General features: G+C 33.8%; 1 protein-coding gene across 1 annotated transcript in view; it reads left to right on the top strand.

Moving 5' to 3' along the window:
• Nucleotides 1-12,859, top strand: part of LOC128240844 (ubiquitin-conjugating enzyme E2 E1-like) — a 35,862-nt gene extending 23,003 nt beyond the window's left edge. The window contains exons 4-5 of the mRNA XM_052957773.1: nt 7,792-7,924; nt 9,979-12,859. Of these exons, the coding sequence (XP_052813733.1) occupies nt 7,792-7,924; nt 9,979-10,320 (475 nt within the window). The 3' untranslated portion in view covers nt 10,321-12,859. The remainder of the gene's footprint in view (nt 1-7,791; nt 7,925-9,978) is intronic.
• The last annotated feature ends 378 nt before the right edge of the window (nt 12,860-13,237 follow it).

Raw genomic sequence — 13,237 nt, forward strand, 5'->3', positions numbered from 1 at the left:
ACATAGTTTTCAAGGTCATTAGAATATTGTGAACAGGAATATAGTAATTTATACAGGTAAATTTAAACAGGAAAAGGAAGGGGGGTGTAAAATCTCTAGGGAAGCAGTGGTCAAAATTAGCACAAGCATGGCTTAAACTGCTGAATATCCTGGCTTGTTCTATCTTAATGTTTAATTTCAATGATTGAGGAATTGTTGGGAGGAAAATGAAATTGCCTAGGTACATCTCAAAGTCTGTCTCTAAACCTTCATCATATTTATTATCTAAGAGGCATAACAGATAAAAGTAACTCAAACAGTTGACTCCATATCACACTTCAAAGATCAAATTGCAGTAAAAATAATTCATTGTGGTATTCACTTGCAACATTTGTTAATGTCATGATCTAGTCTAGATCTATAATTTCAATTGTCAGGATTCAGAGTAATACTGTTCTCTATAGCAAATCTGGATTTTTCTTAGAAACTGTAGAATTACAATAAACAGTAATGGGTTATTGGATGATTATACCATGGTTATAAGAGGACACTGTTTTGTGTGGAATGATTAACATCTTACTCAAGTGATGTGAAATTGATGTATTAAGGGGAGAAATTGGAAGAAATTATTTGTGTAAGCTGCAGATCATATGAAGAATGCATATTAAACACAAAATGAGAAGGTTTTTTGTGTGTAATAAGCTTGTTTTTGAACAGTCACTGATAAAAGAAGCATAACATATATGGATCTTACATTTAACATAGGTTGCCTTTAAAACAAACATTTATGAAACAAGAAAAAGAAGCTTAATTATCAAGCAATCCATTCAACAAATGAAAGACCTGAACATATGTCACCACTAATTATTTTTTTACTTTTTTGTAAAAACACTTACACTAAAGTAGGGAGAAATGATTGCAATTAAAGTCCTATTACACTAGTGTTACACTGGGAAGTAAAGTCAGGTCATGTTATAACTGTCTATATCATTAACATAGTAAGAACTGATAAGTTCTGCCAACTTTGGGATTTTGTCTCATTTGGTGACTGCAATGTCAGGATCACCGGCAGAAACCTTGATAGTAATGCTCCCTGATGTATTTCATCATAGAGATAACTTTGTTGTCATTCTTGCCTCGTATAGTCAGGGGTTTAACTGTTGGGGCTCACCCAGTTACTATGCTCTAAGATTTTAATATATAGTCAAACCCTGTAACAGCTCTAACTCACTTGACTCCAAATTTCCCTTTAGTCCAACTGAATGTAAAGGACGGATCTGTTATTACTGAAGGTAAGAATTCCCACTTGGCTCGAATTCTCCAGGTATTTTCACCTGTCCCTGGGAGTTCAAGCCAACAGGTTCGACTGTAATTTGGCAGCAATGTTTATCGCATTTACACCTGGGCCATATGATTCTGAATAGTTTCCAGTCTGCGCCTAGACGAAGACTCAGAAACGCGTATGTTGTTTTTTTAAATCAAAATTATTTAAATCAAATATGTTTCATAACATACATTGTTTGGCCTCTCAAACTCAGACTGAAAACTTTGTGAATATGGACCCTGGTCTTGTGGCCCCTGATCTTGATGGCCCTGTTTTTGTTGGCCTTGCACGCCCTGCGTGGCCTTGTGGTCATGAAGAATAAGTTCCCTATAAGGTCTAAGTTCAAAGCTTTAGAAAGCTATTCCATAAATGATCACAAATGGGACAAAGATCCATATTTAATGAAGAGACTTGGGACCAGAACTCCAAATGACCAAGTCATATTTGGAGCCCATTTTTTAACCACAAACAATTCCTGCATAATTTATGTGCGTGTCTATTCCTTTCCAAGGCTGTTAACACTGCAAGCATGTTTGTAAATACTTAACTCCTGGTTAAAATTGAAATAAAAACAAAAATCTGATTGAACCCATGCCTACCTTGGTAATATGTATTGGTAGGTACTGATATTAAACATCTTAAAATAATTGTTTGTTCATCTTGATATTGAAAGCAAATTCAAAAAAAGGTAAAATATCTAAACAAGGAAAACATTTTGTAATAAAAGGTTTTATTGCCGAGTCATACAGCTAGCGTGGGGATTTGTTAAAATAGTTGGTCATGCTTTGATACCAATCAATGTGCATGGATTTAAGAAGGCGTGTGACACTCTTGTTTTTAAAATGATAGTTGATAGTCTAGTGCAATAAACAGTGTCATCTAAACCCACAAGCCAGAAATCTTGAGCTGGTGAATTAGGATTGGGGCTGGCAGAAATTCCATGATGGAATTCTTGTTGAAGAAAGAGATGATGATGATGATGATGATGATGATGATGGGGCTGGGGATATGAAAATGGCCAAATACTTGGTGTTCTCCCTCATTATGTCTTTCAGAGAATGAAAGACTGGATTTCCAAATTTGATGTAATGGTACTCAAAATGGAGAAAAGGGCACATTGTGTCTGGCTATGAAGAAATTGAACATTATGAGTTTGACAGAAGATGTTAGAGAATTGTGGTTGACTTAAGATTGGGTTTCAAATGCTGAATATCCTGGTTAGAAAGGAAGTGCTGAGACTATTACATGTATGAAAAAAGGGCTTCAGGGGTATAGTTTCCACCAAACAGCATGTACCTCTCAAACCATGTACCTCTCAAACCAAAGAATTTAAATAATTGCCTGTACTAGTCTAGTGTAATTATGGAATTCAAGGTCGCAAATCTAACATGATTGTGTATTATGAAGGTAAAATGTCTATGCATGCTAGAACATTTCAAGTTGGTCACCAAGTTATGTTTGTCTTCATTAGGAAGTTGACAATATTTTATCAGTTTGCTTTCAAATAAGTTTAAACTCAAACAGTAGATCTACACTGGGTGAAATAACCCTTTTTTATGCAATGATTTTAAAAACATAGTGAACTGTACCAATCAAGTCTGGTTGAGTTAAATTGACCTAATTATACATGCATGAAATTATCAAGTCAACTTGCTGTCAAGTTGCAGTAGAGTAACTGAAAAAAGCTGATAGAAACCTTTAACAGACATTGGAAGGCAAGGATTGTAGAAAAGCCAGACCATCTCCTCCTGATCAATATTTCTCATAGTGGAAAACTGAGAATTTCTTGATGATTCAAACATTTCTTGTGATATTCAGCCATTTCCAATTTACACTGGTCTTTTGATAACTGTTTTAACAACTTTACCATGAAAAAATGTCTGGAAACAAAACCATTTCCACCCTTAACCTCATTTGTCTCCCTCCTCTTACAGAAGTTCCAGGCTTATTGAAGAATGCAATTTACTTTGAGGTTAAGAAAAAAACAACCACCTTTATAGGGCTGAATTCAATGTACTTCCATGCAGGTTTTTTTTAAATTGTCAGATATGTGCATCATGGGGTGTGTGTGTGATGGGTGCCCCCTCCTAACAAAAAAATGGGAGAGTATGGGAGTATGTCTTACAGGCTAATAGCCTGCCAGCATGCATGAGTGAGAACCTGTTATCAACACCAAACAATTTTGTAAACTTGGTAGAATACACCATGATGAAAGAATTAAAAATTTAAAATCTTTCTCTTGGCCTTAAACCCCATCCCCAAATTTGATAACATCTGGATAAACACTTACAAATCTTACAATTATTAAACCTGGGGTGGGGGGAGAATCAACAACTAGTGTTTAACTGTTGAGTAAAATTAAACAGACCTTGTAAATCATCGCAAGGTTAATGTGTATATAAACTATGATATTTATTATTCAAGAGTCCCCAAAAATGTGAGTAACACAAATAGTTTTCTCAATATCACACACATGGATGAATGCAATGAACATACTATCATTGTTGTATTCACTTGTGAAATAAATATGTTATAATAAGTGAAAATGGTCTAAATCTTTATTTCAATTTTTAGGATTCAGAGTTATCAAGTTCCCTAACTTATCTCAGTTTTCTTTCACACTTAAAACTTTAAATAACTGCTGGGATTTTAAGAAGGGTATTCTATTGGATGATTATACCAGGTTATAAGAGGACACTGTTTTGTGTGGAATGAGAACCACCTACTCAATGATAAGGGGGGAATTGGAATATATTTCCTGAAAACTATTATTGGTGTTGCCCTGCAGATAATATACAGAATGCATTGTAAACACACTGATTATGTAATGTAGTTGGTTGATTTTGTATAAAAATCTTTAGAGCAAGCAAGCTTCACTCAATAATTATTGACTTAGATTTAAATATGTTTTCTGCAGAAAGACACCAAACCATGACATATTATTATATGCCTGTTTAGTGCCAGGTCTTCAAGTGATTTGTGGGCAAATGACAATTGTGAATTATCCAATTAACTGTAGCTTCATATTATGTATATTATAGCATACAAAAAATAATTAAGCGTTTAATTTAGATCTTCTACTTCTTATTTTATTTTATTTCTAATATACAACCTAGAAAGGATAATCAAGTACCAAAATGTATTTTATATTTCTTCTTAGAATAGCGTTATTGAAAGAAGCATATTCGACATTGTTATGAATGACAAAAATAACAATTTCATCCGAGTAACTGTTCTTTGCAAATGTACCGAGATTACTATAGTAAACCGAATACCTACAATCTGTTGATTTTTAATGAAAATTACCATTAAAGTTCATATTTTAGTGTTTTTCCCGTTTTGTTCAACCAACAATTGATTTTATTTGCTATTATGAAATTTTCAAGCGTGACAATTTACCATCGCACGACACTCATTTTCTGGTTTAAATAAACTATAATGCCTGGGTGATTTTAACTTATGAGCCAAAATACCACTTTACTTCGAGGGAAGAGCTAATGAATCAAATTAGTGCAAACACCAAATATGTAAGGGTTCATTTTGGCATTCTACAGAAAATGGTACAAGCTTTCTTGGCCTGCTACCTTGCAATGCCTGCTCTATTTACATTAGATCTTCAAAATGAATTCTCAACATATATTTAGATGCCAATAGGTGATTTCATTGGAAGGAAGTGTAGGTTGTATTCTATGGTTTCTTTGTGCCAGCACATGGTCTTCTAATTGAATAAAAAAAAATAAACTGAAATATATTATACAGGTTAAATTCCAACAGGAAAAGTGGATCACCACAGGGGTAAAACTCTTTGGTAGCAGTGTTTAATATTAGCACAAGCACTGATCGAAAGCATATACCTGGCTTGTTAATTCAAAAAAGTCTGAATTTCAATGATTGTGGTAGTTTTTGGTAGAAACATTGATCAGTTTCAAACTTAGATGGCTGGTTGACCAGTAGATGAACCATATTGATTTTGAGGTCAGTTGGTCAGAGGTCGTGATGTCCCAGGGACCTCAAACTAGGCAGGCAGGTTGGTAATGACCAGCAGATAAATTGTATAGATTTTGAGGTCAGTGAGTCACATGTTAATGTTGTGGTGACCTTTAGCTGAAATCGATTTTGAGGTCAGTGAGTCATATGTTAATGTTGTGGTGACCTTTAGCTGAAATCGATTTTGAGGTCAGTGAGTCATATGTTAATGTTGTGGTGACCTTTAACTGAAATCAATTTTGAGGTCAGTGAGTCATATGTTAATGTTGTGGTGACCTTTAGCTGAAATCGATTTTGAGGTCAGTGAGTCATATGTTAATGTTGTGGTGACCTTTAGCTGAAATCGATTTTGAGGTCAGTGAGTCATATGTTAATGTTGTGGTGACCTTTAGCTGAAATCAATTTTGAGGTCAGTGAGTCATATGTTAATGTTGTGGTGACCTTTAACTGAAATCAATTTTGAGGTCAGTGAGTCATATGTTAATGTTGTGGTGACCTTTAGCTGAAATCAATTTTGAGGTCAGTGAGTCATATGTTAATGTTGTGGTGACCTTTAGCTGAAATCAATTTTGAGGTCAGTGAGTCATATGTTAATGTTGTGGTGACCTTTAGCTGAAAGTTTTTTTCTGATCAATAATTGAATTAAGAACACTTTAAATAGTCTTTAAATAAAATTGACTTCCTTTCCATCTTGAAGTGGCATTATTTCCATGCAAATACTTTGATTTTTAAGAAATGTTACAGATCAATATTTCCAAACTTCATTGGAAGGTAGGGTAGGTCAACATGACAATATGTTACATACCCGATGCTATCAGTCTATGGCCATATAGTAATGGCTGTCTGTCCATTGAAGCCTTTTGGGGGCATTTGTCACGTTCCTGTGACAGCTCTTGTTTTTTATACAATCATTAAAACACAGTCAACTACATTTGTCAAATTTGGTTGAGTGCAATTGACCTTATTCTAAATACATGAAATCAGAAAGTCAACTTCCTGTCAAACTGCAGAAGTGTTAGTGCAATAAGGATGGAAACCTGAACAACTAGGATTGAAGGGGAATCAGACTGTCTCCTGATCAATATTCCTCATACTGGAAAACTGAGGATCTCCTGATGATACAAACATTTCTTGTGATATTCTGCCATTTCTAATCTACACTGCTGTTAAACCAATTACCATGCTGAAAAAAATGTCAAATGGCAGTTATTTTTCATAAATCCTTACACTACTGCTTGGCATTGAATTTAATCAGCCAGCCCCACCACAGGGCCTGAGTTCAGGATTTGGCGTTAAAGTGATACCTTTTGTGAGAGGCCGACTATGAAAGAGTGCCCCCCTTCCAAAAGAATACAAACAATATGTGATTTTAGTGAGTTAATTATGTCACACTTAGAGGTCAAAGGTCATATGACTATAATATGACTATATTTTATGTCAGCTTATTCAATATTAAAACAATGTACAAAGAGCAGGTTACAACCAGCTCAGATCAAGGTCAAGGCCACACTAAGAGGTCAAAGGTCATATGACTACATTTCATGTCTGGTCCATATCTCTTGAACCTCTTAAAGGATTGGAATTAAGTTGCCACAAATGTTCACCATGTTGAGACAATGTGCAGAGGAGGGAGACATCAGCTTTTTTATTACAAAAACAACTGCTAGTGATTAAGCCATTCTAGTCTGAAATTGTGCATTAAAGTGCATTCTTTTCGAAATGTTTCTCTGATATTGACATAGAAAGTCAAAGCACACAAGTTCTCATGAATCATCCAGGATAAATAATGCATTGTATTATCTTCATTGTTGGCAATACATTGAACCAGTCGACTGCACTTTAAGCACTTGGTAGATGAGTATAGTTTCACACTCTGCTGTATTCATAGTGGTTTCAAACTCAAAAAATGAAATGATACATGCACTACACTACACTGCAGCTAGCAAAAGATGCATATTTGTCATTATCCTGCCATGGTGAATCAGTTTTTTTGTCATTCCAAATATGGCCACGAGGAAAGAGTGACATTTTCAGGAATGTTTGCAGTACTGCATGATTATTGATGTAAAGATTAGCAGGGCCCAAAAAATATTCCTGACAATTTTGAAAGTTTTGATGGTTTACTGATGAATCATGGCGTTTAAAAGGTTGACAAGTGTATGTAAGGCAAAGAATGATTTCAAAGCTCTGAGCAAATTGTGTGCAAGTCTTTATAATAATTTCAAGATATTTGTTACTTGTTAATCATGGTTATTGATTACCTCATTATACATAGTACAGTAATTTCATGTCTTTCCTTACCTTTTTGAACTACATAATATGTTGGTACCATTAATACTGTGATCTGTTAATCACCAAAATTATTGTTTGATAGTGCAAAGGAAAAAATTCCTGCCACTTGCCAATTAATCCATCCCGCAACCTTAAGTAGTTTTTTTAGTCATTTTTTATTTTTTTTTTATTTTGTTCATGTATCTATGTTTCATTTCTGACTGTTTCAGTGCTGGACCAAAGGGAGACAACCTATTTGAATGGGTGTCAACAATCCTGGGACCCCCAGGCACGGTGTACGAGGGCGGAGTCTTCTTCCTTGATATTCACTTCACATCCGAGTACCCTTTCAAACCACCGAAGGTAAAGTCAGAAACAGTTAACAATGTTCTTAACATCGTATTTGTTAATTTTCAAATCATGATTGCTCTCGAAGCTGAATGATGACACTTGTGATCTGTGGTATGGCAAATCTGAGGTTATTTGAGAATTTTTTTGCAAAATGAAGAATTATTCTTTCAAAATAATCACAAATAATTTCACCTCAAATTTGCCTTACTACAGATCTGCTGTATTTCTACTGGATTGGAGACAACTGTTTCAGCTGTACTAGTAATATACTTAGCCCATCTTAATAAGTTCACAGTTAAAAGTAAACAACCATGTCCGTTAATCACATTGTTATTTTAACAAAGTTCTGAACAATTAGTCCAATGTCTTTTTTACTATTTTGACGTTTTATATAGAAAATAAGGAGAAAAACTAAATATCCAGTCAGGTGTTTTTTGTAGGAATTCTACAAATCATATGTTCTGATCTCCATTAGGAAGCTCTGTTAAATCATGCATTATTTTGATTTTTGACAAGCATCTCAAGAATTTCAATCCACAATCCAAAGAATTTTGAGACAGACTAATTGTACCAAAAATGCCTGAACTTACTTATATCAGTTTTTTTAAGGCCATGTTAACACTATTTTTATCCATAGCTTGTCTGTTTTTTGAAAGAAAATAAATTGAGGTATTCTCATCTATCTTATTAACAGCTTTACAAAGAGCTTGTTTATAATTATGTTATATGATATCCAACAATAAACAAAATCAATATTGACGTGACATTGAAAGCCTGGGTGTTGTCAGTGTCATTGTACAAAATATGTAATCTTGATTATAGCTTGAACATCTCCCATGATATTTAAATAAAACTCAGTACATATATTTCCAGAGACAATACAAACATGTACAGCAAGGCCCATAACTCTGGCTGTAATAATTATTAAGTTATGCCCCTTGATCGAGAAGAAAAGACAGGCGAGAATTGTAATCTGCCCCGCGGCAATCTTGTTATAGAAAGTATTAAAAGCTTGGGAAAGTATATGTTACTGTAGGTTATGCAAATGTTCAGAAATGTATGTTGCCATTCTTACTCACACTGTACTCAAGGTGGAACCCATCACCTTCAAGTATGACCCTCTACTAACAGATCAAACCTTCTTCGACAACTGACGTAATTCTTTGAGTTGCTCATGATCATGAAAAGAATAATTTTGAAACTTATTGGAAATTTATTGCAATACATGGAAGAGAATAATCAGTTTTTGTTATGTGTGGCTTAACTTTTTTCTATGCTGAAGCATAAATAACTCTGTGAGATTTTGGCATAAACAAAATACAAGTGTTATGTATTGTTTCCTCAAGATTTATTACTTCCAGTCAGCTCACGAGGTTCCTTATTTAATGTTCAAACAAATTCATTGATATGATTTTGCTTGGAAGGGGTCTTATATGTGGATGTATGTTGCAAGAGGACATAGCGAGAACCCCATATTTATATAGAGAGGTGTAAGTGGCCTAGTGGTATAGGTGTCCACCTCTCAGCCAAGAGGTTGTGGAATTAATCCCCGCCCACCAAGAGAACTCTTTGACAAAATACACTCCACAACTGAAGCCAGTGTGAAGCTGTAAGCTGTCAGCTTTCATCACAATCAATCTGAAAGAAAATATTATACCTTACATAAATGCGTCTCTTCTTTGTGTCTATAAAATTGATCGGTCTGTATATATCTGTATTAGAATAAAAATCTGGTTTTTATGACATCAGCAGGCGATAAAATATTTTTGCAGTGTCCAGACATGTCCAAAAATGAACAGCCGAGGTCATAAAAATTATGAATGCAGCTTTGTGATTTTCACAAGAGCCAAAAAAAATTTGCGAATTATTTACTATGTTCAACAAAACACCTCAAAAGCGCTTTAAAAAGTTGAATGTTAATATTAATGTTTGGTCAAATATAACGCCTCAGTCCATATACATCTTTGAGCGCTTTCTAGCAACCTTATAATGTCATATGACTCTCAGAGGTGTGTTGTATTTCTTAATAAGAACCCATGTTACAATATTTTTGTTATCTTTTTCAGGTTACGTTCCGCACCAGAATTTACCACTGCAACATAAACAGCCAAGGAAATATCTGCCTCGATATTCTTAAAGACAACTGGTCTCCTGCATTGACCATCTCAAAAGTTCTTCTTTCTATTTGTTCGTTACTTACTGACTGTAACCCTGGAGATCCATTGGTCGGGAGTATCGCAACACTTTACCTGCAAAATCGTACAGAGCATGATCGAGTTGCTCGTCAGTGGACGAAGCGATTCGCTACGGGACTTCAATCTACGAATAATGGTATTAATGGTACAAATAACGGTGATTCGAACAATGTTTCAGACAGTAATACACCTAGTCCTGCATCCGTGTCATAATGATTCATCTATGTCATGTAGAAAATTGGATAATCTGTTGTTGAAATCTGTGTGATCCTGAGGATTGGACTTTGCAGTGGAAATCTGTGTAATCCTAAGGATTTGCGAAATCTGTGTAATCCTAGGGATTTGCGAAATCGGTGTAATCCTAGGGATTTTGGAAATCTGTGTAATCCTAGGGATTTGCGAAATCTGTGTAATCCTAGGGATTTTGGAAATCTGTTATTCTGAGGATCTGAACAATGAAATCTGTGTATTTCCGAGGAATGGAAATAGGTTGGAATCTGAGTCATGCCTAGAGGATTGGTAGACTTGTGGAAAGCGGTGTTAAATCCTAAGGATTTGAATACTTGTGAAATTAAGTGGATTAGAAAAAAGCATGTGTATGTTGAAACTGGTCATATATATAAAATGTGAAAAATATAGAGATTTCAATTGAGTATTGTTGTATTTGTCCGGAGAATAATTGTAGCACTCTTAAAGCAGTCAATGAATTCTCAATTCTTGATTAATCAATTCATTAATGAGTTGAATTTATTCAAGAGCTGGTGTGTGATTCCTTGAAGGACATTATAAGTTTGATGTTTATTGTCAAATTGTGTACATGTAAAGAGGTCTCTTTCAAACTGTACCTCATGTGTATGTACATGTACGAAAACAGATATTTTGGAGATAACTTTTAGAAATTGTTTGTAAAAAAGAATGGAAAAAAGTGCTATGTTGAACACATGGATACGTGTGCCAAGTTAAGAATCTGTAAAAATACTATCCAACCAAAGAATGCATTCTGCAATGGATTTAAGGGAGAGGGGGGGGGTATCATATCCATTCTAGATATCTCATAATTCTAGTAGAGTTATTAATTTTGCTTTTATATTGAAGCCGTAAAACAAAGATTTACTTTCCAATTTTATGACTAGATCTTTATTATTTTTTTCAAAGATAGTTTACAATTTTTGAAGAACTTAAAGATATGATTAAGTTTATTAAATTGTCTGGGCTGATGTTCATAAAAAATCTCAAGCCATTTCGCAACTTAACTCCATTTCATAATTCTTTCATTGTCAAATTAAAAGGAAAGTAGACGTGTTTTGAAAATAAAAATATGAATATTGAATAAAATAAATGTCTATTAAGTATTTCAGATACTTTTGAAATTATTATATCATGTGATCAGTGAGATTCTAAAAATAAAAAGGAAAATGACTTAAGATGTTTTATGAATGCCGGCCTTGCTCCATTGATCTTGCATGGAGCATTGAGAAGTATTACATTGACTTTTGTGTTGACCATTAAATGTTTATTACTGTACAAAATTTATCCGATTTATATTTGTAGTTAATGACTACTGCTTTTGTAAATACTGTGAAATTGCTGTTGTGTTTTAAACATTAGTTATATTTTTGACATATTTTCAAATGCGACCTGGTAAAACAAAACTCTTTTTGTAAAATTTTATGAAGAAGTGAAGAAATGCATTCAAAAAGTCAAAAATGCTTTCAATATCATAATTAGCATATCTAAACAAATGAGATTTTATTAAAATAAACTTTGTATTAGTATTTCTTATTGAAATTCATTTCATAAATCAGCAAATTCACTTTTTGCCAACATTTGAAACATAAGACCTTGTATTTTACATTTGAAACATAGACAGACATTCCGTGGCTGCCTATTAAATGAAAAAGAACGAGTAGTTATTATATTCTACCCGTTAAACGATATCCCATCAATTTATATCACATTGATTAGATAAATGTGAGCATGCAAATATTTGTATTGAATTTATCAATATTAGTTTTAACTTTTGATATGATGAACATAATTGAAATTCTATTACACAACATTTTTGAGTTGTCGATGTGTCATGGAGACTGACCAATGGGCCTATAAGGTATATGTATGATTGTAATACATTGATGAAATTTGTACAAGATTTAAAAAACACATTGCTTGACTTTTCATTTCAAATTTCATTTCTTATTTGAGATTTTATAAAAGTACATCATACCATTTTCCAGTCGCCAACTTTTGCACCATGTAATGTATTTAGCTTTAATAAATTTGAAGTATTGTCATAGCCATGGTATCAACATTTTCATTAGTGTCCTTGTGCAAGATATTACATGAAACTTGGTACACAGGTTGCTAGAGACAATAAGTATTATGCTTATGATCACATATGTGTAGCAAAGCCCGTAGCCCTGTCTCAGATCATAGTCGTGCTAGCCCGGGCCCTTTTTGTCTGAAATTAAAAAACAGTCGACATTCGCAGTTTAAGTACCTTTTACAATTATATTCAGTCGCCTGTTTTAGTAAATTTCTGGCTGAGGTGAATGAAAATGAGTTAAAAAGAAGTGGGCGTTATGAATTACTCGTATCGAATATATAGTAGCTCTATTCAATAACATTGCTTTGTACATACAGCGAAAAAATGATGAGTAATTGTTTTCTAGGTTTACATAATTATGAATGAATATATTGACATTGGTTTTTATGCTGTATTTTGTCAAAGGTGAATAATAAAATTGTTATGTGAATAAAACAGTGTTTGTTATCTTCTATGGTAGCTTAATATGAAAATTACCTGAAGCAATTTTATGAGATAAATCTGAAAGCTAGTTAGATTTGTAATGGTTTTATTATAAGTATTATTCAAAAGAAGCATTTAATTGTCTCTGTAAGTAATTGGTAGATTGAGGGGAATCAACATCAAGCTGGTCAAGGCCATTCAGGCAGCATACATGTGAAAGATGTGTGAAACTTTGTTTATGTTTAAACTTTTGGCAATTGAGCTTGTTTCTGTAGTTTTTCACATAAATATTGTGAAAGATATTGATGAATATGTCAAGAAACTTAAAACTGGTACAGATTTCTGCAGAATATGGACCTTATTAGAGCTAGAAATAAAGTGGGT

Source organism: Mya arenaria, chromosome 7 (assembly GCF_026914265.1).
Source record: "Mya arenaria isolate MELC-2E11 chromosome 7, ASM2691426v1".
Taxonomy (NCBI): domain Eukaryota; kingdom Metazoa; phylum Mollusca; class Bivalvia; order Myida; family Myidae; genus Mya; species Mya arenaria.